General features: G+C 45.2%; 1 protein-coding gene across 1 annotated transcript in view; it reads right to left on the minus strand.

The window, feature by feature from the left end:
• Positions 1-3,839: 3,839 nt before the first annotated feature.
• The window catches only part of ITGA11 (integrin subunit alpha 11), a 90,244-nt gene continuing 68,688 nt past the window's right edge, over positions 3,840-25,395 (minus strand). The window contains exons 21-30 of the mRNA XM_060282367.2: positions 24,413-24,511; positions 19,605-19,681; positions 16,010-16,099; positions 15,334-15,424; positions 15,116-15,229; positions 13,857-13,943; positions 10,904-11,014; positions 9,337-9,432; positions 6,776-6,889; positions 3,840-5,650 (exon numbers count right to left, since the gene is read on the minus strand). Of these exons, the coding sequence (XP_060138350.2) occupies positions 5,579-5,650; positions 6,776-6,889; positions 9,337-9,432; positions 10,904-11,014; positions 13,857-13,943; positions 15,116-15,229; positions 15,334-15,424; positions 16,010-16,099; positions 19,605-19,681; positions 24,413-24,511 (951 nt within the window). The 3' untranslated portion in view covers positions 3,840-5,578. The remainder of the gene's footprint in view (positions 5,651-6,775; positions 6,890-9,336; positions 9,433-10,903; positions 11,015-13,856; positions 13,944-15,115; positions 15,230-15,333; positions 15,425-16,009; positions 16,100-19,604; positions 19,682-24,412; positions 24,512-25,395) is intronic.

Raw genomic sequence — 25,395 nt, forward strand, 5'->3', positions numbered from 1 at the left:
GAACACGAGCACTTGTTTCCAAAACTAAAAATGCTGCTTTTTTCCCCTGGGAAGGTAAAAAAGAATGACAGTGTGGTGGTAGTCACCAAAGTGTGAACTCTCAGGTTCATGTCTCATTTTAATTTTGGGGTGCAAATAAGCAGCTTAGGGGTCAGTCCAAGCTGTTCAGCCTCTCTTGATACAGATAATGTTAATGTGGTGAGATGAAATGCCACCAGTGGTCCTGTGAACCTGGTTCTGTGAACTATCACACAAAGGTGCCTTTTCATAAGATTGATGCTGTACCTTGATTGGCAGCCTGGGATCTGGACTTTGGCCTCTGCCAACAAAACAGTAGGCATGAGCTCGGTGAAACCTCCAGTTCTGACCAAGTCCCTGGTCTTCCAATACTGCAGGTTTCAATATTTTACCATATACAGTGGTGCCTCGCTTAACGAATGCCCTGCTTAACGAAATTTCTGCTTAACGAAAGGTTTTTTCTAGTGGAGGTTGCCTCGCTAGACGAATTTGTTTTACGAAAAATTCGTCTAGTGAATCGCGGTTTCCCATAGGAATGCATTCAATTAATGCGTTTCTATGGGCAAAAAAAATTTCAATGCATTCCTATGGGATTCGCTAGACGAATTTTTCGTTATAAGAAAAGACCCGTGGAACGAATTAAATTCGTCTAGTGAGGCACCAGCATAGCTGCCAAGTTTTCCCTTTTCTTGCGAGGAAGCCTATTCAGCATAAGGGAATTTCCCTTAAAAAAAGGGAGAACTTGGCAGCTATGGGCACCACTGTATATATATATAGTATATATATATAGTATATATATATATATATATATAGTGTGTATGTATATATATAGTATGCATGCAACATAGAAACAGTAAATTGCTATAAAAATGCAACATAAAACTGCAGGATCACAGAATCATAGAATTGTAGAGTTGGAAGGGGACCTTGAGGGTCAGCTAGTCCCACCGCCTGCATCACAGAATAAAAACAAATTCATAAAGAGATAGGCAGCGTCCAACCTTTTGTGTCAGGGAAACCCTGGTTACCGTGTTTCCCCTTTTTTAAGACACCGTCTTATAACTTTTTTCCCTCAAAAAAACACACAGTGGCTTATTTTCAGGGGGTGTCTTTTTTTAAAAAAAAAAGTGCTGGTACAACTGGGACCCACTGGCTCAGGATGCTCGGTGCTCTCTTCTGCACATTGCTGGGCGCGTTGTTGGCGCTGCCAGTTCCGAGCGCCTGCAGGGTGGGGTGGGGGTGGCAGTGCTTTAAACCCCCAACCCTGTAGAAAGCAATGGAAGTTATGGACTGTAACAATCCTTAAGAGGCGCAGGTCTTAAAAAACCCCTGGTATCACCCTTGAAGCACAGCCTTCCAAAGTCAGGGGGGAATAGGTCTGTTTAGACAAAGGAAAGGATCGGGGGTGATTCTGTGCCCTGGGACCCACAGAACTACTTTAAAAATCCCAACCTGGGGGGGGGGTCAAATAGTGAAGCCCCATAGCCCTGTAGCAACAGAAGGCACATTCTGAAGCACCCGAGCTGTTCGGTTCCATAAAAAATCCAGGAATTGTAAAATTAACAACAATAATGGGGGGGCACTCTATCCAAAGAGTTAAGAAGGAATGGGAAAGTGTTGAGTTATATATGGAAAAATATGGAAAGGAAAGTTAGTTAAAGATAAAAAATAAATAATTATCGCAAGGGGAAAAATAACATCATAAAGGGTAATAATATTAAATATAAAATAGACAACACAACAGAAAAAGCAAGTATATGACTAAATGAGATCGCACAGGAGTGAGGGAAGTGGGGAGAGAGGGAGGGGGGTAAGGAATGGAAGGAGGCAATGGTTGGAGGAGGGTATAGGGGGATGAATTAAAGGAAAATTAAGACTGAGAAGCGCATGGTTTTTGTTTTTTAAAGATGCAAAGGCTTGCAATCAGCCAAAGTATAGAGCCCAACTTCTAGGAGACTGCGATCTACTTGCGGATTTATAAACTGGAGGTGATCTACCCCCGTTATATTGGTGTTCAGGTCAGAGTTGTTTTTAGAGAGAGGAAATATCCCATTTTTGAGGTTAAAGTAAAAGTTCCTGACCTTTTTTTTATAATGAGGAAATGCTGCTAAAACTCCGTTCTTCATTCCACGAAGGGGAGAGGGGGCGGGGCCGGGTGCTCAAAGACAAAAGAAATGGAAAAGGAGATAGCGATCAAATCCAGCCTCGCATTCATGCAGCCGTCGGGAGAGGCAGGGGCTGCAGCCGAGTGCTGCTTCACAAACAAACGGGGGAAAGTGCTTAGAACCCAGAGAATCCAGCTGAAAAACACGAAGCAGCAACAGCAATTGCACACACACCATCCCAAGCCAGCACAGTAACCAAGTCCCAAAAGCAAGAAAGGACTCAGCAAACACTGCTGCGGCCGGCGTTGCTGCTGCTGACTCGGGGAGCTCAGTGATCTCTTCCGCACAGCGCCTATCACTATGGCTTATTTTCGGGGTACGGTTTATATTTCTCAAATGCTTAGAAATGCTGCTATGGCTTATTTTATGACTACGCCTTAAAAAGGGGGAAACACGGTAAAATGCTAGGTCTTTACAAGACGTCTGAAGCAGCTGATGGCTGCTGTTTCATGCATGGCAGAGAGAAAGACCTTCCATAATAACAGGGGCAATAGTGGAAAATGCCCTTTTTGGGGTCACTGCCCTATGATGTTCCACAGGGTGGAATTTCCCCATACGATCTAAGCGACATTACAGGTCTCTACAGGGGCAGGCGATCTTTCAGGTTGGCTAGCCTTGAGCTGTTCAAGGCTTTATATTTTAACAAGATTTTTTTTTTAAAAAAAAAAATCTGCACATCCCCCTTCACAGAGCATAAACATGCCTGCAGAAGGAGGCAGCATTAGGGATTGCGGACAGTGTAGATTATTGCAATGTTATATAGTACTCTACCCACCCTTGTAAGTTCAGTTGCTAAAAGGCCTGGGGGAGGGAAGGAGGGATGTGGGAGCTTTGTATCCTAATCCGGCCAGCATCTGTCTCTTTGGAATACTCTGGAAAACAAACCATGAAGTCAAACGAGCTCGGTGGGGGAAGCAGAAAGCAAAATTGATGGTCTTTGCCAAGCTGGTCTCCTCCAGATGTTGTGGACTACAACTCTTATTGTAGTTCCCCACCCCCAACAAAAAAAGCTCCCAAGGATGACTGGGTGCTTTGATTTGGAATGTGTCGTAGGGGGTGCATTGGGTTTTAAAAGACAGCTGGTGGTTTCGAGGCAGTGAGCTTGTTGCTAAGAAGATTCAAGTGAGCGAGGGAGGGAAGGAAAGCTGGCATGTTGTCACTAGGAGAAAGAGCATGGCAAGGGCGAGAACCCTTTTAGAATTTTGTACCTGAGCTCTGATCTAGCAGCTGTGGAGCAGCAGTTACGTAACGGGTTGGCTTTCCTGAAGGAAACGTTTGCTGGTGAATTGAACCAGGCAGACCTCTCACGCTCTGGGAGATTCCCAGGGTCAAATGCATCCTGTCTCTGCTTCCCTTTCTGTGAGAGCAATTTTGCACTGCCAACACTTCAGTTAAGTGTCCTTGCTATGACAACTAAAAATAACTGCAGCTATGCTGCTCCTAATGCAGCCTTCACCAACCTGGTGCCCTCCATCTGTTTTGGACTACAATTCCTATCAGCCCCAGACAGCAAAGTCATGGTGACAGGCTGGTGGGAGCTATGATCCAAAACACCCAATGAATGTCAGTGTGCATTTGGGTTTTCTCCAACCAAGAGGCAAAATTCCTAGTTCCTTAAAAATAAAAAAGTCTTAGACAAATGACTGCATCTAAAACTTTCACTTTAAAAAGTTTTAATTTTCTTTTTACAAAATCCCACAAACCACAATCTACTGCTACAGCATTTTACATAGGTTACTGCATTCAGTGGAACTGATTTCTCATTTTCAGTCATTAATATTCACAATAGCATAAATAATTCTATTATGCAAAAGAAACAAAAAGGGTCAAATTAAAACATTTCCATCGTACAAAAGTATATACACATATAGTACATATTTTCCATGTGTTGCTTTTGGAAATTGCACAACTTGAGGGGAAACACTTCAAACTGGTTTGTTTTAGTCGACTTTAAAAACAAGAAAGGTAAACATTTTCAGAAAAAGTATATACAGCTGAGGATTGAAGGCTTGCATTAAGGTGCTTACAATTGTCGGTATCTGTGTTCAGTGCATTAAAAGAAGGCAATAAAGATCTCTCTCTTCAACTGCTCCATTTAGAGACTGGGAGAGGCACTGCAGAATGGTGGATGGTCTGGCTCTGAGCTGGGCATGTATCCTGCACCCATCCCTTTGGAATGAATGGGAGTTTCACGTACAGAATAAGTGCCCAGTGCCTTATATCCTGCTTGGGCTCTTCATAAACATTTGGTGTAGAGCAGGGGTGGCCAACTCCCAAGAGACTGTGATCTACTCACAGAGTTAAAAACTGGCAGTGATCTACCCCCTGTTTTGGGGGGTTCAGATCAAATTTGTTGAGGTTTTTGGGAGGAGGAAAGCACAGTTTTTTAGGGGTTCAGAGCAAAAATGTCGAGCTTTTCTCAGGGGAGACAAACTTGTTGAGCTGCTTTGCGGTAACCAGTGATCTACCACGATCTACCTTTTGGACTTGCCTGGTGTAGAGCATCAGATAAGAATCTAGTAACTTTTTTTGATTCATAGATAAACACACGGTGCCCCTCACTTGCGGCAGTCCCTTCTGACAATTAAGGGAATAGCTAGAGAACATGTGTCCCCACCTGCAAGTTAACCTCTGTTTCATTCTAGTCACCCAGGCTCTTACACGTTTTATGGATAACATGAATGGATCTCGCTTTTTTAAGCATTAACTCGCTACAGAGTCCTTTGTTCCAGAAAGAACCTCCCATCCTCAAATGATTTCAAATGTTGTACTATTTTGTTATGGCAACTTCATTTGTTTTGAAGGCATGTAGTGTTGATATCTCAACTTCTTGAAGGCCACCTGTGCAGAATATATCGGTCTGGTTCATTTTCCCATGGTATCTTGAATAAGCAGTTGCTGTAAAAAGAATATGTGAAGACCCATTACAAGTTTGCTGCTGCTGGTATCCATGCAGATCCAGGTTTTCCCCTTTTTTTGGTGGGGTGAAAAGCTTTCCCCAGTGAGATATGCTTGTGCCATGAACGGATAAAAAGGACTGGAGCTCAGAGGCTTTCATGATCACTGCAGAGCTATTCTGGCATGGTAGTTGTCTGCCTCGTGGAGTCAAGATTTGTCATTTTTAAGAAAGCTATGGCCACTGAAGGGTCCCTTGTCCCTGTAAATTTACTCTCCTGGCCATTGCTGCGTAGCTTCCAGTGTCTTGGGCTGAAGGAAGCAATTAAAACCAGTTTGAAGTCCCTTGTTAGCCAGCTGCATCTTGCCCCTTGCAGGTAACACTGAGCAGTTGGGGTTGCTTTCATGAGAAGAGGTGGAAGGGGTGGTGAGGGATCTCATCTTTGCAAAGGAAACTTGGCTCTGAGGAGCCAAGTGAGTCACTTAGGGAGATGGAAGCCTCAGTCCAAGTCCTTGGTGTTCTGGTTCTGGGCTGCGTCTCTCTTGCGGTTAGCACTTTTAAAAAAGCCAAGCTGCAGGAAAAGGAAGATAAAGAAAAACCCACCATTAATTTATATGCCTGGCATTAACAGCATTATTGATAGGTCATATGTAGTTGAGGCTCCCTGCCTTTTCCAGCTGCATCTCAAACTCAGGACTCGCCTATATTTCTGCTTGACCTGTATTTTGACTGTATCATGTCTCAATTCATCCCCCTGGGTCTGAGAGCTTTTCTTGTAGTTCCGTAGCTGCACCTTGTGAAAATCCAATTGCACCTGCCAAATCGGGTCTTCTCGGATGTGTGGAAAATCCAAAAGGAGATTTTGCTTAAATGAGCTTCAGTCTGGCAGGTAAGATCACATTTTCACTAGGTACAGCTGTAGAAGGATGAGAAAAGCTCTTGGACCTGGGGGAATTGATGGGTACATAGTATGGTCAGAATACAGAACAGGCAACAGTGTGGACCAGCCCAAACTCACCAATCACTATGTGACATCATGGTATTAGTTTGTTTATTAAGACATATCCTATCTGGCTTCCAACTGAATAAAGAAATATGCAAATACATAAAAGGGCAAACATTGAACTAGAAAATGGTGGGTTGGTGGAAGGCAAAAAACCCACAAAAACACACCACCAATCAGCTGAGATTCTGCCTGTTACATGGCTCATGTAGCAATCCTAGTTGTTAAACAAGGCCAAGGTCAAATGTTTAGCAGTGTGACTAATTTTCATGGAAATGAATTTATTGTTTTAATGGTAGGAATAGAGAGTAATGATTTTTGTTGATGGATTATTTTTAAAACTCCTACTCTTGTCTTCCCACTGAAAGGGCAGTTGGCAGACAATGACTTCATATATAAAACTGTTTTTGGTGAGGAACATCTTTTATCCATGGGAGTCCCCATGGCCAGTTTCCAGCCTTCCTCAATCTGCTGCCCTCCGGCTGTTTTTGCACTACAACTCCCATCAGGTCAAGGGGTGGTTGGAGCAGTGGCGGACTTTGGGGGAGGTGGGGTCTCAGATTTCAGCAGCGTACCCTGTGTGACACTGTGTGACCATTACACCATAGTTGCGGCGCCCCCATGGCTCCACTCCCAGTGCAACCCAACTGGTCGCACAACCTTAAATGCACCTCTGGTGGGAGAGGGACTCACCTTCCACAGCGCCAGCACAAGGAGGGCCAGCAGGAGGAGACCACCTAAGGTGCTCCCAAGGATGATCCAGATGGGGATTTGGGACTCTTCTATCTTGGAGATTTCAAACGTGACCTGCAAGAGGAATACACAACGAGAACATTTGCAACTTTGGGGGGAAACCTTCTGAGAGTAAGAGCTGCCTGACAGTGGAGTGAATGACCTCAGAAGGTGATGGACTCTCCTTCATTGGAGGTTTCTCTCCCCCCCCCCCAGTTCCAGCTGATTTATTAAAATCATCAAAAGGATTTTTAAAAATTCCTTGCATCTAAAGGCCTTGTGTTTTTTTTTAAAAAAAGAAACACTTTTTTTGTACAGCTATAGTTCAGATTTGTTCAATATTTGTAGGTAAAGATTTATTGAAAATGGTGATATAGACCTCAGAGCTGTTACCGTACTTTAAAAGATTGTATATGTACTGTACTATAGTAGGAATTTATGTATCTCATACGCTGTGATATGTGGATGGGGGCCCAGATGGAAGGTATGAGACTGGATTCTCGACTTTTTTTTAAGCAAAAAAAAAAAAGATGGAATGGGGGAAAAGAAAGGCACATAGTAAAAGAAAAGTTTCTCATTTTGTGCAATATAAAGTGCAGCCCATCTGCGTATTTTGTAGCAAACAGTGGCAAAAAAGCAGATTTGTGCACTGTCAACATCATTGCCTGTTGGGTTGTTTTTTTTTTAAAGAAAGAAATGCTGAAAGTCTGTATCTTTCTTAACAAAGCTGCAGGGAGCTTGGGAAAAAAAATGCAGACTGTACAAATGCTTACAAGAAACAAAAACTGTGAACTGACTTAAGATCAGAGTTTACTTTTCAGATCAAATTGTTTATGGTTTTACAAATGTGATTTCTACTTGCCAAATTTATGGTAACTTGTTCCCTTATACCTCCTTGATTGAATACCAGACAGCCTAGACCTCAGTATACAAAGGTATTGGAGGTTTCTAAACAGTGGTTGGACGGCCACTTGTCAGGGATTCTTTAGCTGTGATTTCTGCATTGTAGGGAAGTTGCACTAGATTAACTATGGGATCTTTTCCAATTCTATGATTCTATCAACTGGCTCTTCGAATGGAACCCCCCTCGACTTTTAACCCCCCTTTGCATTCAAAAAGGAGCAGGGTGACGGGTGTGATTTGTATGGAATTGAAAAATAAGAAACAAGTTTGGTTATGTATGTTTGGGTTCACCCTCCAGAAGTGTGCCCATGACAAGCACATACTGTAATTACATCTGCTGCCAGCAGAGGGCACCAGCACCCCACTTTTCAACAACATTTCAGAAACCAAGAACATGCCATAATGTTCTTCCGCTCTGTGTCGTATATGCATTTATTTATCTCTTCTTCCAGGACTGCAAGCACAAGTCTATTCAAGAGCATGAGGGGCCCTCATTGGGGCCTAATTCCTAAGGAGAGATGCTGGATGCAAAAGCTGCAGTTTACCCCTGTTGGGTTAAACTGGATTTGCAACTGGTGCTTTCAGATAATGGCAACATAGCAGAACCCCGTCATTGCTGTTCTGCTCTGAATGGCTAGTGGATCAGGAACTTTGCTTCCAGACTGCTGGAATCCAGATGACATTCTGCGGCCTAGTGGGCAGTTCCAGATATGTGTGTGTGTGGGGGGGGGGGAGACAATTTTAATTGGGACTATGGCTTAGCAGGAAAGGATTAAATGCTTCCCGCCCTCTTGACGCAGTTTAAAGGGTAGCAGGAGGAAACTGATAGAAAGGCAATGTTATTTGGAAAGGAAAGGTTAAAGTGAGAGAGTTAATTGCTAGACCCCAAAGAAAGAAATGGCTGGAGCACTCTATATAGGCCATAAACAGCCCGAAACCCACAGGAAAGCTGCATGATGGGTCATCTTGGGAATTGCACAGCTGTTTCATTGCTTCTTCTTTTTTTTAAGTCAGTTTTTCTAGCTCTGGGTGGAGAAGCAGACGCTGAACAGGAAAAGCACAAGAAGAACATGTTTTGTCCATGACTATTTGCTCTGTAAAAAGTGAGTGAACAAAGCATGGCTATTTCACACTATGCGTCTGGGTGTAGATGCAACCTGAAATGTTACATTGGTAACTGAAAGCAAAAATGATTTGCCCTTCCCCAATTGCCATCTAAACCCAATGGCAAATTTTGTTGCCATCAAATTAGGAGACAAAATGGTCTGAGAGGAGAGAAGAGGCAAGCCAAGAGATGCAATTCACTTATGGACGAGAAACTGTATCTTTGACTGCAGGCTTCTGGGTGCCTTTGAACCCACTTAGCAGCCATTTCAGAAGCAAGTTTTCCTTCTTCCCAATAAATCCATCACCCCCATGACATAACACACTTCTCCAAACACAAATTCCATGTCCAGTGCGTACCATTCCTTGCCCAAAGTGTTGCTTGTGGCCTCCCAGATCACAAGGGTTCGGACATGTGCTGCAATTCCTGCGTGGCAGGGCGGTTGGACCTTTGGGTCCCTTCCAACTCTACAATTCTATGAGATCTGATGGGTGCCTGTGGTCAAGCTACTCACCTGCCGACTGGGATCGTCCTCTCTGAAGACGAAGGCACTGCGGAACCCTCTCTGCAGGACGGCGTTAATCACAAATCTCAGCGACTTGAATTTCATCTTGAAAAGACAGGGCAAGATAAGAGTCACAAGAGGGGGCCCAGCAGTGGACAGTTCAGCTACTTGGTTACTCAACTTGTTTGGGGGGGCCTTTTCACTGATCTGAGCAAACCAGGGGTTGTAGTTCATTTGTAAGAACAGCACTCTTTCCTGCCTGGAATGTTTCAAGTTATACACCAAGGAAAATAATTTTCTGTGCTGCAGCATCACTCCCTTGATGTCTGCCCTAAAGGGTGGTGTGAGGGACAAGGGATACAGGGAAGTCCCTCCCATCTTAAGTTCCAGCCCATCCCCAAGCGCTGGAGAGAGTAGGGAGAGCTCTGCCTCCAGCGGAGAGTCAGGAAGTGGTGTCCGAGGCTCAGGCAAGGTTGCGGAGCCCATGCCCCAGGTGGGACAGGAAGTTGGGCGCACGGGGGGGGGGGGAGGCCAATCCCCCCAACTCCCGAATTGCGACGCAAACGTAGGGGGAAGAGGTTGGGTCTACCAAAGCTTCTATGCTGGAAGAAAACGCGCCAATCGCCATTCGGAGGTTCTGACACCTCACCTTAAGGATGTATATTAACCGCTCTGAACACTGTAAATAATCAGCACTTAATAAAAGCCTAAAAAGACCATGCTGGAGTCGTTACTCTAGAGTAGCCACATCAGGCCCTCTGACAGGTGGTATACAAATTTAAATAATTAATAATAATAATAATAATAATAATAATAATAATAATAATAATGTCTGTCCTAAAGCAGTTGGAGACCCAAGGTTGGGAAACCCTTTTTGAAACAGTTGTCCTAAACCAGGCATAGGCAACCTTGGCTCTCCAGATGTTTTGGAACTAAAACTCCCATGATCCTTAGCTAACAGGGCCAGTGGTCAGGGATCACGGGAGTTGTAGTTCCAAAACATCTGGAGAGCCAAGGTTGCCTATGCCTGTCCTAAACTGTTTTAAATTGATAATTTAGTTGTTTTATTCTTTTTGTAAACCACTTTTAGTTTTTTTTAAAAATAACATAGGTAAAAACAATTTACTAAAGGGTGTGTATAAATAAACAAATACAGAACAGAAAATCAAGCTGGCTGGCTGTATGATGCGTTAAAAAGAACGCTTTGCTTTAAACCAGGGAGGGGCTCACCCCCAGCACTCATCTTAGTGAAAAAGAGGTCACAGATGTTCCTGGCTTGACCTAATTCTTTCATTATTTGGTGCAATAAAGCAAATTGTATTGATGCGGCACTCAAGAGGATGACAAATCTTGTTTCCCAGCTACGTAGAGAGGGAGGATTCCATTGGGGACGGGCGAGGAATGACTAGCAGCTGAAAAAGTTGGCGAGAAAAGAGGACGTTTGAAAACTGCCTCGTGTCCCACAGCTCCCTGGAGTCAGGGGCTAGCTCGGGATGCAGCCGAGCAGCATAACCACAATAATGTGCTTCAATGGGGATAGTGCTGGGAGCTACATCGTTTGCTGACTCGCCCTTACAGCTCTCAGTGACTTCATCCACAGATTTCCATGCAAGAGGAAGCTGACTTCTCCATTGGCAGCCAGATTGACACTGCAGTCTATGGATATCACATCAGAATTACTGTAGTTCTGGAAGGGGTAAAAGAAAAAAGAAAAAAAGGAGTTAGAAGCGGAGAGGGCCAGAATGAGGCTAATTCCTCCCACCTGGAAGTAGTCTGATGCAGTTGTCTGGGAAGGTGGGTGACCATCACTGGGCATTCACTCGAGTTTGCTGCATCCACATTGAGGTGGTCGAACGCTACTCATGCTGGATGAAAGGAAGCACTTTCTCTCCCCCTTTTAGCAGGACAGATAAAAGGAAGCTCTTCATGCAGCACATAGTTAAACTATGGAACTCACTCCCACAGGAGGCAGTGACCAACTTGGTGTCAGGCTTGAGGAATCCTCTCCCTCCCCCGATGGCACCACGAAGCAAGGAGGAAACAAGGACGTTCTTATTTATGATTTGTTCAGTTACCGTATTTTTGCGCCATAAGATGCACCTGACCACAAGACACACTTAGTTTTTTAGAGGAGGAAAACAAGAAAAAAATATTCTGAATCAATGCCGCTGTTGGCGGCGGAAGCGGAGGGAGGAGCAGCCCACTTTCAGGCTCTTGGTCCCTCCCCGCCCCTCAGCCGCTGGTGGCGGCAGCGGAGGGAGGAGCAGCCTGATTTTGGGATGCATGTCCCTCCCCTGCTGCTGGGAGCCATGGCTCCGGCGGCAGAGGCATCCCTCCGCTTGAGGGATCCCACTGCCGTCCAGTGCCTTCGCTTCATAAGACACACAGACATTTCCCCTTCCTTTTTAGGAGGGAAAAAGGGCGTCTTATGGAGCGAAAAATACGGTATAATGGTGCTACCCAGGACTGACCTGCTGGGGGCCTGAAGGGCCCGGCCCTGCTTCTCTCTACCTGGCTTGGGGCGGGGCCTGACAGGCTCCATAAAGGAGTGCTGCTGCTGCTGGGCAGAGAGGGCTCTGTTTTTGTTTTGTTTTCAAATTGCTTCTATTTTTTTTTTATCTGTGTCATTTTAAACTGTGATTGATATTAATGCTGTATTCTTAGTTTTAGATTTTATGATTCATGTGGAAATTGTTTTCCATTTGGCTGTGTATTTTTTTTGATGTGTTTTATTTATTGTTTATGACTTTTGTTATGTTGGTAATTATGTAAATCTGGTCATGTTGTAAGCCACGTTGAGCTTTGTTTTTAGCTACGGAAAGGTGGCATACAAATAAAATGATGGTGGTGATGAAAGACAAACAAATCCAGTCATTCCTCAGTGATGGAGTTGCCCGCACTGAGCTCCTCCCCACCCCCTTCTAACAACAACGCCTGCTTCTACGGCGCCTGCCCATGGTCAACTGCCACTGTGCCCTTTGTTCTTAATGAATGTCTCGTTTTGGGAGAAGGGTCTGTTATGCTGCCCAGTGACGTGTCAGCTAGCTGCTCTGTCTCCCCTCCACCTTCTCCTACTGGCTTGCTCTTCCCTGGAAGCTACAGGAGAAGGGGGGTGGGCGACTTTGGACATTCCAGTCCCTGACACTTGGATGGATCTACAAGAGGATTGGGCAAATTCATAGAGAAGGCTATCCATGGTTGCTAGCCACTCTGCTATGTTCTACCTCCTCTCAGAGGCAGTAAATGCTTCTAAATATCAGTTTCTGGAAAGCACAGGAGTGGAGAGGGCGCTTGTGCTCAGGTTCTGCTGCGAGAACAAGATGCTGGATTAGATGGGCTTGACCATTGGCGTGATCCAGCAGGGCTTGTATTACGTTCTTATGCCAAGCTGGCAGTCCAAAGGCAGCCTGCCCCACAGAATAAGCTGAGACGGGGAACTTTTGTGATTCTCCGAATGTTGTTGGACTCCAACTCCCATCAGCTCCAAAGGCAGGGAATGCCAGCAAAAATGGTGCCTCTTTACATCCCTGGCCAATGGGCAGGGATGATGGGAGCTGGAGTCCTTCAACATCTGGAGGGCCGCAGGGTCCCCGTCCTCTATCATGATTGTTACTCAGACCGGTAAGCATTCTTGAGCCCAAAGGGAGTGTCGCCCCCCATGGGACTCACAGCCTACTCAGGTTTCCCTGCTGTTTTGGATGGCCTCCCCCTGTAGTCCTCTCCTTTGGACAGGCCTGAAAATCACTTGCAGGTGTCATCCTAAGCAAGACTGGGCTGCCCACACTCCAGACCAGTCAAGCAGCTTCCTAATGCACAACCTGATCTCCTCTGGATATTTCGGGTGACAACTCCCATCAGCCCCCGCTGAGGACACCAGGTTCAGAAAGGCTGGTTGAGTGCATTGGCCCAAAGTCAATTTGCTATCTGACCTCATTCTCCATGTTTGCTATGTAACATTAAAGCCAGGGAGGGCATTTTTTTTCAGTCATAAAAAGTATTCATTGCACAGGAAATGCCACGCAGGTTGTGAATACCTTGGCAATGACACTGCATACTTTTTTTAAAAAGATGGACCAGAATTTGAGCCCAATATAATATAATATAATATAATATAATAATAATTTATTATTTATAACCCGCCCATCTGGCTGGGTTTCCCCAGCCACTCTGGGCGGCTTACAACAGAAAAATGAGATAAAATAATCTATTATACATTAAAAGCCTCCCTGAACAGGGCTGCCTTCAGATGTCCTCTAAAAGTCTGGTAGTTGTTTTCCTCTTTGACATCTGTTGGGAGGGTGTTCCACGGGGCAGGCGCCACCACCGAGAAGGCCCTCTGCCTAGTTCCCTGCAACCGCCAGAAGGCCCTCGGTGCTGGACCTCAGTGTCCGGGCAGAGTGATGGAGGTGGAGACGCGCCTTCAGGTATACTGGACCGAGGCCATTTAGGGCTTTAAAGTCTTGTCTCAGCACACAGGATTTGATTTTGTGTTTTCAGAAGTCCAGCACAGAAAGATGGGCATTACATACCAGCTGGGGGTGGCGCCCCAAGTCCTCGTCAGAGGGTGTCCTTCGATAATCTGTGTTGTTCCCCCCAATGTGGCACATTATGTGTTCCTGTAATAGAAGAGGGAAGCTGGAATAGCTCGCTGGGGACAGAAATCCACAGAAACACCCTGCAAAGAATGGCGCAGACCGGACAGCCTGTTTGGGGGATTTGCTCCCCCTGTGCACATCCTTGCCCCTAAAATACAGCTTCCGCTTGTGCAGCCAGCCCATCCCAAGGCAGCACACAAAATGTGCCCTGTGATTTAATGGGCACCTGGATTCCAGCAACACGTCCCTCTAGGAGGAAAATCGTTCCATGATCTTACAAGCTAGTCATTAAATGCCAGTGGGAGGTTTGGCTCTCTTCTGCTGCTAGCTCCTAAACTTTTCCACCTCCCCAGCCAGCCATGTGTGGAAGTGGATGGAGCCCTGAGTGCACAATTAATGCAGAAGGGCTGTAGCTCAGTGGCAGAGCACCTGCCTTGGTGCAGAAGGCTCAGGGTTCAATCCCCAATGGCATCTCCACGTGGGGCTGGGAACGTCTCTTGCCTGAAACCCCTGGAATGCTGCTGTGAGTCATTGTAAGAGATACTGAGTTAGAGGAAGCAACGGCCTGGCTTTAGTCTAAGACAGCTTCCTTTCTGAGCCAAAAACTGTAATAATTGGGTCAAGAGGGTGACTCTTAGCAGAACAGATGGGAGGAAACCAAGAGATGACACAACATCTGGATGGGAGGATGGTACAGCTTGCCAAATTTGCCATTGGGGGCCCAGTTTTATAAAAAGCGCTAAAGCTGGACACAGGAGACTGCCAAGCCAGACCACCGGGTTCTATCTAGCTCAATATTATCGACACGGACTGGCAGCAGCTCTCCAGGGTTTCAGAAAGGCACCCTTCCCAGCCCCACCCAGAGATGAAACACGGGGCTTTCTGTGTGCACAGCAGATGCTGTGCCCCTGAGCCATGGCTCTTCCTGGTAAGCACCACAAGACTTTACATAAGCCAAAGGGGTACGATCCTAGAACTGGAAGTTGCTTGCAAGGGGTAGGGGAAAGTCTGAGCATCACGACAGCACATTAACTTTGGAGGTTGCTATGATCGCACCATCAATTTTTTGGGGGAAACTTCCTATGTTGCGGCTTCCTGCTGGAGCATCCTGATTTGTAACCCATGCGCTTAAAGGGCCTTTGAAGCTATTTTAAAAAATCTCCATAAGAATCACAAATAAAAGCTCTGGCTACCTCATCCACGTGGAAGCCTGCTAGCTGCAGGAGGCGATTGCCTCCCCGTGTGGCCACGGGGACTGTGATTTTGATAGCCATCCCATCAACAGGAAAGAGGCCCAGATTCTGCAGCTGTGAAAGTTGACAAACACACGCCAGATCAATACCCTTCTGCAAGGGGACATCCCTCCCCCCTCCCCCCCCCAGGTTCCTCAGACCCAGAGTTCCTCCACTACCTTAAAGGTACAGTTAAAAGGCGGACCAATGCTGTCATATCTCTCCAGAGAATTGTTTGACTTGACCTCGTAGTAATTCTGGCTGGGACTCCTGAATAACAGCAAAAAGGAGAAAACTCATCCATCCATAGTTCAACTAAGGGTGTGTTCACATTTCTGCCTTAGAGCACAGTAAAGTTGTCCCCGCCCCCATACTGAGGGTGTTTCACTGCTGAGCTCTTTTGCCCCTTAGTTCACATCAGCAGGGCTTCATTAGTGTCGGATTCATTTCTGTTTGCATACATGCTTTGGATGTCTTTATCCCATGCAAAGGTGGTCACACCTTGGCTAGAGGTGAATTAGGAACAGCTTAAGGCTACAATCAACACACCAAACAGTAGTCCCTTATAAAAAGCAAGGCATTTGAAATGGTTTTTAATATTGTTCTTAATGTACTCTAATCTGTCCTGGGACCTTAGGGTGAAGGGCAGGTAATTCATAGTAGTAGTAGCAGTATGTCCAGGATACACCTACATTTTTAATAATGCTGTGTGAACTCAGATTAAAAACCGCACACTGGAAACATAGTGAGTGCCCATTAAACAAAAACATGAATCCACACAGCGGGTGGAAATTCCAGAGTTCACAAATCAAATCAAAGCGCTATAAAGACTCCACTCAAGGCCATCAGAAGTACCTGGTGAAAAGCAGGTCTGTTTCGTACTTCAGCGGAAACTTTAGGAGGGCAGAATTGTCCTCTTTGGTGTTTTCCTGTTCTTCGCTGTCACTAGAATACAGAAGAACCAGAAGCTCATTTAGGTGACACAGCAGGACTCAGAATCCAGCAGATTAACAAGGAATGGGCTAATGTTGATGAGAAGGCAAAGGCCCCTCCAAACTGGTGCTTTTTTGAAGGTGTCTTCTACAACATCATTCAGCCCGGACACTGAGGTCCAGCGCCGAAGGCCTTCTGGCGGTTCCCTCACTGTGAGAAGTGAGGTTACAGGGAATCGGGCAGAGGGTGTTCTTGGTACAGTAGTGGTGCCTGCCCTGTGGAACGCCCTCCCGTCAGATGTCAAGGAAATAAACAACTATCTGACTTTGAGAAGGCATCTGAAGGCAGTCCTGTTTAGGGAAGTTTTTAATGTTTGATGTTTTATCGAGTTTTTAATATTGTGTTGGGAGCCGCCCAGAGTGGCTGGAGAAACCCAGCTGGATGGGCGGGGTATGTATGTATGTATGTATAAATTATTATTATTATTATTATTATTATTATTATTATTATTATTATTATTATTACCATCCCACCTTCCCTCCAAAGAGCTCAAGGTGGTTTAAGTATTTCTTCTCCCCTCCTCTCCATTTTAGCCTCACAACGACCCTGTGAGGTAGGGTCACCCAGGGAGCTTCCTGGCCAAGTGAGACTAGAACCCTGGTCTCCCAGGGTACAGCTACAGGATTTCAGCAGGAAGCTGCAAAAATGTGCACAGAGAGCAGCAGGTCTGCCCCAAAACTGTTCCAGGAGCAAAGACCATTGAAAATGGGATGGAGGAGAACTGTCCAGATGCCACCATGAGCACAATTATTTGTGAATGTGCATGGAAGGGCTGTAAGCAGCTGCCTGCTCAGATTCAGCTGCCTGAGGAAATTTGTGGACCTAGGCTGCTTACAAGAAGTTCCTACTGAATGAGATTAAACACACACACACACACACACACACAGAGAGAGAGAGAGAGAGAGAGAGAGAGAGAGAGAGAGAGAGAGAGAGAGAGAGAGAGAGAGAGAGAGAGAGCTCAGTTTTTCTTCTGTGGCATCAATGCCAGGGCTGGTGCTGGTCCGCTTTCCAAGAGTAGCAATTTCTCTTACTTATACTCTCGGGGATTTTGGCAGCAGACAGAACTTTCCCCTTGCCACTCGCCAATACTATGTTGGTCTAGCAGGATATAGAGACGTATAAAAGGGGATTTCTGGCTGACACAGCATGATTCATGAGCTGTGCAAAGTTAATCCACTCTGCAGTTGAAGTGAACAGAAATTGTTGTCACTTTCCAAGTGCTCATCTTACCAATTTTTGACACAGCTCTGGGTTCTGTAAGCTCTCTCTCTCTCTCTCTCTCTCTCTCTCTCTCTCTCTCTCTCTCTCTCTCTCTCTCTCTCTCTCTCTTTGCCCAAGTTTAAGGAACTTTCACCCACATGTGAAACATCGCCTCCACTGCCATTTCTGTGATAGCAATTTAGCATCTGTACCTTAAACACACCTAAAGGTAAAGGTATCCCTGACCGTTAGGTACAGTCGCGGACGACTCTGGGGTTGCGGCGCTCATCTTGCTCTATAGGCCAAGGGAGCCGGTGTTTGTCCACAGACAGCTTCTGGGTCATGTGGCCAGCATGACCAAGCCACTTTTGCCAAACCAGAGCACCGCACAGAAATGCCGTTTACCTTCCCGCCGGAGCGGTATCTATTTATCTACTTGCACTTTGATGTGCTTTCGAACTGCTAGGTGGGCAGGAGCTGGGACTGAACAATGGGAGCTCACCCCGTCGCGGGGATTCGAACCACCAACCTTCTGATCGCCAAGCCGTAGGCTATGTGGTTTAGACCACAGTGCCACCCGCGTCCTCTAAACACCCCTACAAGTAATTCTTTTAATTCTCTTCTCCCCCCCCCCCTAGCAAAAATTCAAAACTGAGAGATGGTGACTGACCCACCATTGAATCCATAATAAGGTACTGTGTGGAAGTCCCTTTGGACTGGGGATATTTACATTTTTAAGGGATGGAATGTGAGGTCTTTCTCCTGCCTGACCTGGTTTCTCCAGTGGGTTTGGCACAATGCTGGAAAAGGTGCCTCTGCCGTCATACAGGCAACGGGAGGGAGCTGTGATTTACAAGTGCAGCTGTGGGTTTTCTAACAGCCAAAGTTAGCTTTGTTTTCATGGCGCCTGGGGTCTCTTAGGAGCGATGGAGACCCAGCAGGTTTCACAAAGGCTCAAATTTTATAAGCAGCATTTATTGGGCTTGTGTGTGTGTGTCTGTGTGTCTGTGCACGTGCAAACAATGACAGCCTCTGTATTCCACTGTATATTTCCATGGCACAGCTAGCCAATGCCCCCCGCCAAAGATATTTACTACCATATGTATACATAAATGTATGCAATCAGTTTGCAGGAACCGAGGATTTACCCCGTGCTGGACAAGAGTTCGCTCATGTGAAGGATGAGGGCCAGCAGCAGGAGGACCACACTGTCTAAATGGTCACTTTGCTGTCTCTGACATGGGGACCTCCAAGCTTACTTCCGTCCCATTGTCAGTGATGCAAGTTTGCGTGGGTCGGGACTCCTAAAGGTATTGCTGGGCCTTGAAGTAGATGGCCCTCATCTACTGGCCGTGCCCATTCAGTTCCCTCTCACCTGTGACCCCCTCCCCCCCTTTTAAAAAAGGAATAGAATTTGAAATAGAAGAAACAGGCCACAAAACATGGGGGCTATTTAAGTGCCTAGGAGAAAAGGCAGGATAGAATTGTAACAAATAAGAGGTGTGTAAGCTGTCTTATTTGTCTGGTGAATTAGTTGTTTCATAAAATGTATGCAGAACCTGATTGTAAATGAAATGATATTAAAGCAGTTTACAAAAAAACGAATGAAAAGATTATCAGTTTTTTTAAAAAAAGCAGTTAAAAACCATTTAAAAAAACCTTCAAAAATAATTGAAATCAACTACAAGCCAAAAACCAGGTTTGTACTCATGTCAACATTCTGCATGTTTGGATAGGCTTGCCTAAACAGAAATGTTTTCAGCAATCACCTGATGTCAATAGTCAGGGAGTTCCAAAGTATGCATGCATGTGGTGAATAAAATTCACAGAGAAAAGCTTTTCTGGCTCTCTCATAATGCCCCCAAAACCTGTCCACCTTACTTGGATGGCAAATAATTTCTGTGCACCCAGAACATTGTGGAGTTCCCTGCCCACAGAGCTATTGAATTGTTGGGGTTTTAGCACCTGCAGTTTCATTCTTTTAAATACACCATTCACCAACTGCTGAGCCTTTGGGAAGAGGTAGGCTAGACACTCAGATAAATATATATGTTTCGGAAGCCTCCGTGTTCTGACTCAGAAGCATCAGAGAGGGAAACAGCCTGGGGAAGAATGGGATACAGGCAGTGGTGGTGGGGAGGGGGACTGACTAAGGGAGAGAGAAATGGGACTGCCAAAACTAAACAGAAGTCAAGTGGGGTGGGGAGGGATAACAAGTGGATGTAAAAAAGAGGAGAAAAATAATGTTATTGCCGACCTGTTGGCAGTCAGAGAGATCTCCAGATTTTGGAGGAAAATAGATTTGCTGAACTCGAAATCCAGGCGAAAAGCCACCTGCAGAGATTGAAAACAGACAGATGCATTAAGGAAAACAACTCAGGAACATTTCCCACAGCCATCTGGAGCAAACACTAGACTGTCAGGGCAAGAGTCTTGTAGCCAACGTTAAGTCATAAAACTGAATTGAAATTAATGGACTTGACCAACTTAGGTTAGGCTAACATTTCCATCAACTCAGTTTGAAATCGGCAACCTATCAGAGGTCCATCAGTCACCCCTGGTGTATGATTTGAAAGTCATAGAAACATTCAAAGTATCTTATTTCTGAGCCAGACCCATTGGGCTCCATCTAGCTCAGCACTGTCTACACAGATTGGCAGTAGCTCTTCAGGTTCATGCCTGGAGTTGCCAGGGATTGAACCTGGGACCTTCTGGGTGCAAGGAAAATGCTCTGCCACTGAGCTATGGACCTGTTCCCTTAGTTTTACCTTTCTGATCGCAACAGCATTTGGAGAGGCACTTAGCAAGTCTAATTAGTTGCATTGTGTTCACTTATACTGCGGGTGTTGCTTTGCTGAAAGTGGGAGGTTGGCTGCCAAAAAACACACACTCTCACTACTTTTTTTTTAAGCCCCAGGTTTGTGCACAGCTGATTATAATATTAAAATTCCCCTCCTTGGGCTCCAAGGGCTGAATTTTCCATTTTTAGCTTCTATTTGCTTTGGCAGAGCCGTACATATTCGAGGCCATACAGATGCATTATGATAGCATTTCATGGTCCAAAAGCACACAGGGCTGCTTTATTGCAAGGGCTAAATCTTAGCGCAGTGATTAGATCAAATCCATCGCTGTCAATCCCTTGCCAAGCAGAGGTTTCAATCTTAATATTTTCTTTAGAATCTGGGAAGCCTCTCATTGTCTTTGACTTCTTCTCTGTCTGCTTGTAGATCTTCCAAGGCTTTCCTTGCAGCCTATAGTGGATAGGAGGGATAATTTATTTTCCAGGTAGATCATCTATGACAGCACAGTGAAACTTCTTGTGTTTAAGGAGTCAGGAGAGTCAGGATGGGAGAGTTCAGCTGCCCAAGGTGGTTCCAAGCCCTTCACATCCTCTCCGTGTGTCTGCTGAGGAATCCTGATGGAAGTTGTTATGAAAATGAAATAATGAAGATGTCTCCTCCTGGGCCAGGCCAGTGGTCCATCTTGAGTAGGATTGCCTTCTCTGACTGGCAGCAACTCTCCAAGGTATTCGGCAGAGAGAAACCCTTTGCTTACTTGAAGATGCAAGGGACTGACCTTCTGTGTGCAAGGCAGGTGACCTAGAGGCCTCTCTTAAACCATCAGTGTGCTTTACATATGGACTTGAGCTTGCATAGCTAAGAGCGTGATGAGTGGGGAAGCTGCTAAAAGAGGGGAAGAGGCTAGTGTTGGCACTATGAGATTTACAGATTTACAGACATTTTTGACTGCAGCTCCATCAGCCTCAGTTTCCTATAAGTTTGCTTTACGTTATGGAATGGAACAACAACTCGGACTACTAGAGAATGATAAGGAAAAAATACTCAGTGCGTAGTTAAACTATGGAACTCCCTCTCACAAGAAGCAGTGCTGGCCACTAACTTGAATAGCTTTAAAAGAGGATTAGACAAAATCATGAAGGCCATCAATAGATACCAACCATGATGGCTATGCCTTGCCTCCACAGTTGGAGGCAGACATAGGAGCCAACTCCTAGGGGCTGAGGGGCCTTCAGTCCCCCCCCTCATTAAAATATTTGAGGGAACCAGCCCCCCCTCAAAGTTGATGGGCATGGCCATTCAAATAGTGTGCATGTGCCACATCATATGATTGATTATGGGGCTTTTATGGGGCTTACCCCTCCCCCATATTTTATTCAAGCTGACACCACCGGAGGCAGAAATGCATCTTAATACCAGTATCTGGAAACTGGTATTTATTTCCAGGAGGGGAGAGGGCTCTTGTGCTCAGGTCCTGCTTGTAGGCTTCCCATTGGGGAATCTGGTTGGCCAATGTGAGAGCAGGATGCTTGACAGGATGGGTCATTGGCCTGATCCAGCAGAGCTCCTCATGTTCTTAGTACAATCTACTTAGAGGTGAGAGGTGATATGACAGCTGTCTTCCAATATCTAAAGGGTTGCCCCATGGAAGGTGGAGCAACCTTGTTTTCTACTATGCCAGAGGTTGGGACCTGAACCAATGGATTCAAATGACAAGAAAGGAGATTCTGATTAAACATTAGGAAGAACTTTCTGACAGTAACAACTTTTCAACAGTGGAATGCACTACCTTAAAAGGTGGTGGACTCTTCTTCTTTTTTGAAAAAAGTTTTTCTTTATAATTTTCATGTATATATATATCACAACAATTATTCAATCATAATTTTGACATTTCAAACTCCGACTCCCTTCCCCCCTCTTTCTGTGGTGGAAGGTGGTGGGCTCTTCTATATTGTAGGTTTTTAAAGAGAGGTTGGATGGCCGCCTGTCAGGGATTCTTTAGCTGTGATTCCTAAATTGCTGGGATTGGACTAGAGGGCCTTTGGGGTCTCTTCCAACAACGCTACAATTCTATGATTCTATTCTCATTCCATACTGCAGTCACATCTGGGTTTGGGCTTTTGGCCAGAAGCTTTAACTGAAATGAACTATCCCTTGGCATAAACAAGCCATAAAAGGTAAGGAGGAATCCGTCAGTCATGACTACCAAGAACGATAAAGCGTGGAATCTTTGAACACTTGTGTCTCCCCAAACATCCTTCCTCGAATATGTAAGAAAATGGTCTAAACCCCCACCAGCTCCAGGAATCTAACATGGGGCTAAAAGTGCCCTTGCTGAAAACAGGAGAAATATGAGTCTAATATAATCCCCAAACCCAGTGGTTGCAAAACAGGAAAAAAAGGTGACTCATACAGCAGCAAAGGAATTTGGGGGCTAAATTACCCAAAAGCCACTGTCAAAGTGCTCCAGAGGATTAGAACAAATGTTTTTGGAATCAGCCTTCTGGTTTTGACTGCCCAAACAAAGGCCTCCTGGCCATCTATAAGCAGCTGAAATTTCTTTGCTCACTGGTTGCTTCCTAACTTGGCTTCCCTGCGGAGCTCTGCAGCCTTGAAAAAGCAAATGTTCCAATTATTGTGTGTGTGTGTGTGTGTGTGTGTGTAGTCCTTAACATCTCAAACTGCGCTGGGAAAGCAACTGGGATTAGGGTGGATGAAGAGAGGATGGATCTACTTAGAGCAACATCACTCCATGAAATTCTAACCTCCCTTGAAGGTTGCGCACCCCAGCACCCCGAATGGCTGTACCATTTTATAATATGGTCAGTGGCATACTACTCCAGGGTTGTGGGGGTAGTCGAAGACCCACTGTTATTTCTGAAGCAGGGTCCCTATATTCAGCGTCCCATAGGCACCCCAACAGCATAGAAGGGGAGCTTTTTAATCCCTCTATGCTCCAAATATAAGCATTTTATATTGGAAACTGCCTTGTGATCCTCAGATGAAGGGTGGTATAGAAATTTCATAAATAATGAAAAAAAATCGTAGAGTTAGAAGGGACCCTGAGTATCATCTAGTTCTAGTCCAACCCCCTGCGATGTAGGAATATGCAGCTCTCCCAAATGGGGATTGAACCTGCAACTTTGGCGTTATCAGGACCAAACTCTAACACACCAGAAGCTGTTTAGGAACACTGAAAACACAAGGTGTTTGGGTTTCAAGAGAAAGGGGTGCAAGTTCTGTTATACGCAGTGGAACTTCAAAGAAAACACAACTTAAAGTCACTCTGAAATGAACACTCCAATTCATGTGCAAAGAACATAGTTTTAGCTGAAAGGCAATTCATGAAGATATGCACTGATCATTGCAATGCATCCCTTATTATTATTATTATTGTATAATTATGAGATTATTGTATGATCTTAGAAGAAGAGGTATAGCTGTGACTATCATAAAGGGACCCTGCAATACAGAATGTGGTATATCTGCAGATTAATATACAATGATTCCATGGAGACAGAGCTATCAGATTTCTGGCTTAGGGTCACCAGCAGAGAAAAGCACCAAGTTAGCGGTCAGAGGACAATGATGAAGAGACTTGTGGGACCAGCTGTGGAAGCGACCTGTGGAGGAACAGAGATAGAGAACCTAACAAGGGCATCATCAGTGATGCCAGTGAGTCTCACGGTCTCAGAAACAGGTATATGGATACAGTAGTTGCCAAGTATTTCACCAGCTCCCACCCTCCAGTTTTGTAGAGTGGAGCTGGAGAGCTCTTTTGATGTTCAATGCAGGTGGAACACAGGAAGCTGCCTTGTTCCGAGTCAAACTCATTGGTCCATCTTGCTCAACATTGTCTACACTGACTGGAAGCAGCTCTCTGGGATTTCTGGCAGGGAGTCTTTCCTAGCCCTACCTGGAGTTGCTGCTGGAGATTGAACCTGGGACCTTATGCATGCACCACTGGAGCTTTTAATTTAATTTGGGGGGTTACTTTCCCAGTGTCGGGAATTGCTGCTGCCCTGCTCATTGGAAGGCAAACTTGCCTTAGACTAGCTTGGACCTTACAGCAGCTCTCTAACAAAGAAGAAGAGGCGGTTGAGAGGCTGGTCAACAGCTCCTGTTTAGAGAAAGCTCCGTGGTTTTTGCCTCACCTTGAGGATGTCCCCGAAAGCGGGCTGTGAGCTCAAGTTTGCCTTGGCTGCCTCCTTCTTCCTATTTTAGCTGGTGCTTGTTTTGTGCATAGGTGCCTCTCAGAGCCTCTTACCTTTGCTTTGGCTCGAAAGAATGGATAGCTGACATTGCAAACCCTCCGGTTCGGATGCTTCTCTTCAGACACGCACTCAATATTAATGTCCAGGTCATCCTGAAATGGAAGGGGAAGAATTGACACTAGATTTTCATGGGAACTAGACTGCAAAGAGGTCCCCCAAAGCATTTTGAAATGCCATGTCATTGCCTGGTGTACCACTCTACCTTGCATTTAATGAAACTGCTTTGCTTCTTTGGGACATGATATTTGCCCCTCTCTTATGCCTTGGGAGGACAGTTCTGGAAACCCGCTGGGTGCTGTCTTGTCAGAAGGCATGCAGGCAGGTTGGCATGAGAAACAGTGCTTTGTAGGAAATGACCTTTACTATTGGTCACACTGGCATGTCCCAAAAGAGGAGGTCTAGTGATTGCAAGTGACTTTGATCACACCAGCACTGTCTATTTAAAGCACACAGCACCCCCTATCTTCTGAAACAACAATGGGACACTAGCTCCACCCAAGGCAAGCTGGAGAACAGCAACAACTGACAAAAGATAGACAAAATATATTACAAGGACAGGAAGAAACACGACGGACAGAATAATTGCCACACACAGGAAGGAGAGAGTTAAAATGCTTCATCTGTAGGCGTAGAAATCGAAGTGTCAATACGAATGGAAGTTGTTAAAACTGCAGTTGCGATATAAGGGACTGATATTTGGACTGGAGCATAATTGGAATTTATAAGATTTTGGAACACAGAAACAAAGTAAACCACCAAACCATCAATTCCAGCATGCGTGGGGGCAGGGGGGACGACGACCTAAATTGTATAATTTGGCACCTCAGTGATTGGTATTATTAATTGTATTGTAATTTGGCATTGTTATAATGAAGCTATTATTGGATTGTTGTAATTGAAAGATAATAAAAATTCTTATCAAAATAAAGCACAGTACCTCCTAAAGAATCCCGGGAACTGTAAATTTGTAAGGGTG

Source organism: Zootoca vivipara, chromosome 13 (genome assembly GCF_965207765.1).
Source record: "Zootoca vivipara chromosome 13, rZooViv2.hap1.1, whole genome shotgun sequence".
Taxonomy (NCBI): domain Eukaryota; kingdom Metazoa; phylum Chordata; class Lepidosauria; order Squamata; family Lacertidae; genus Zootoca; species Zootoca vivipara.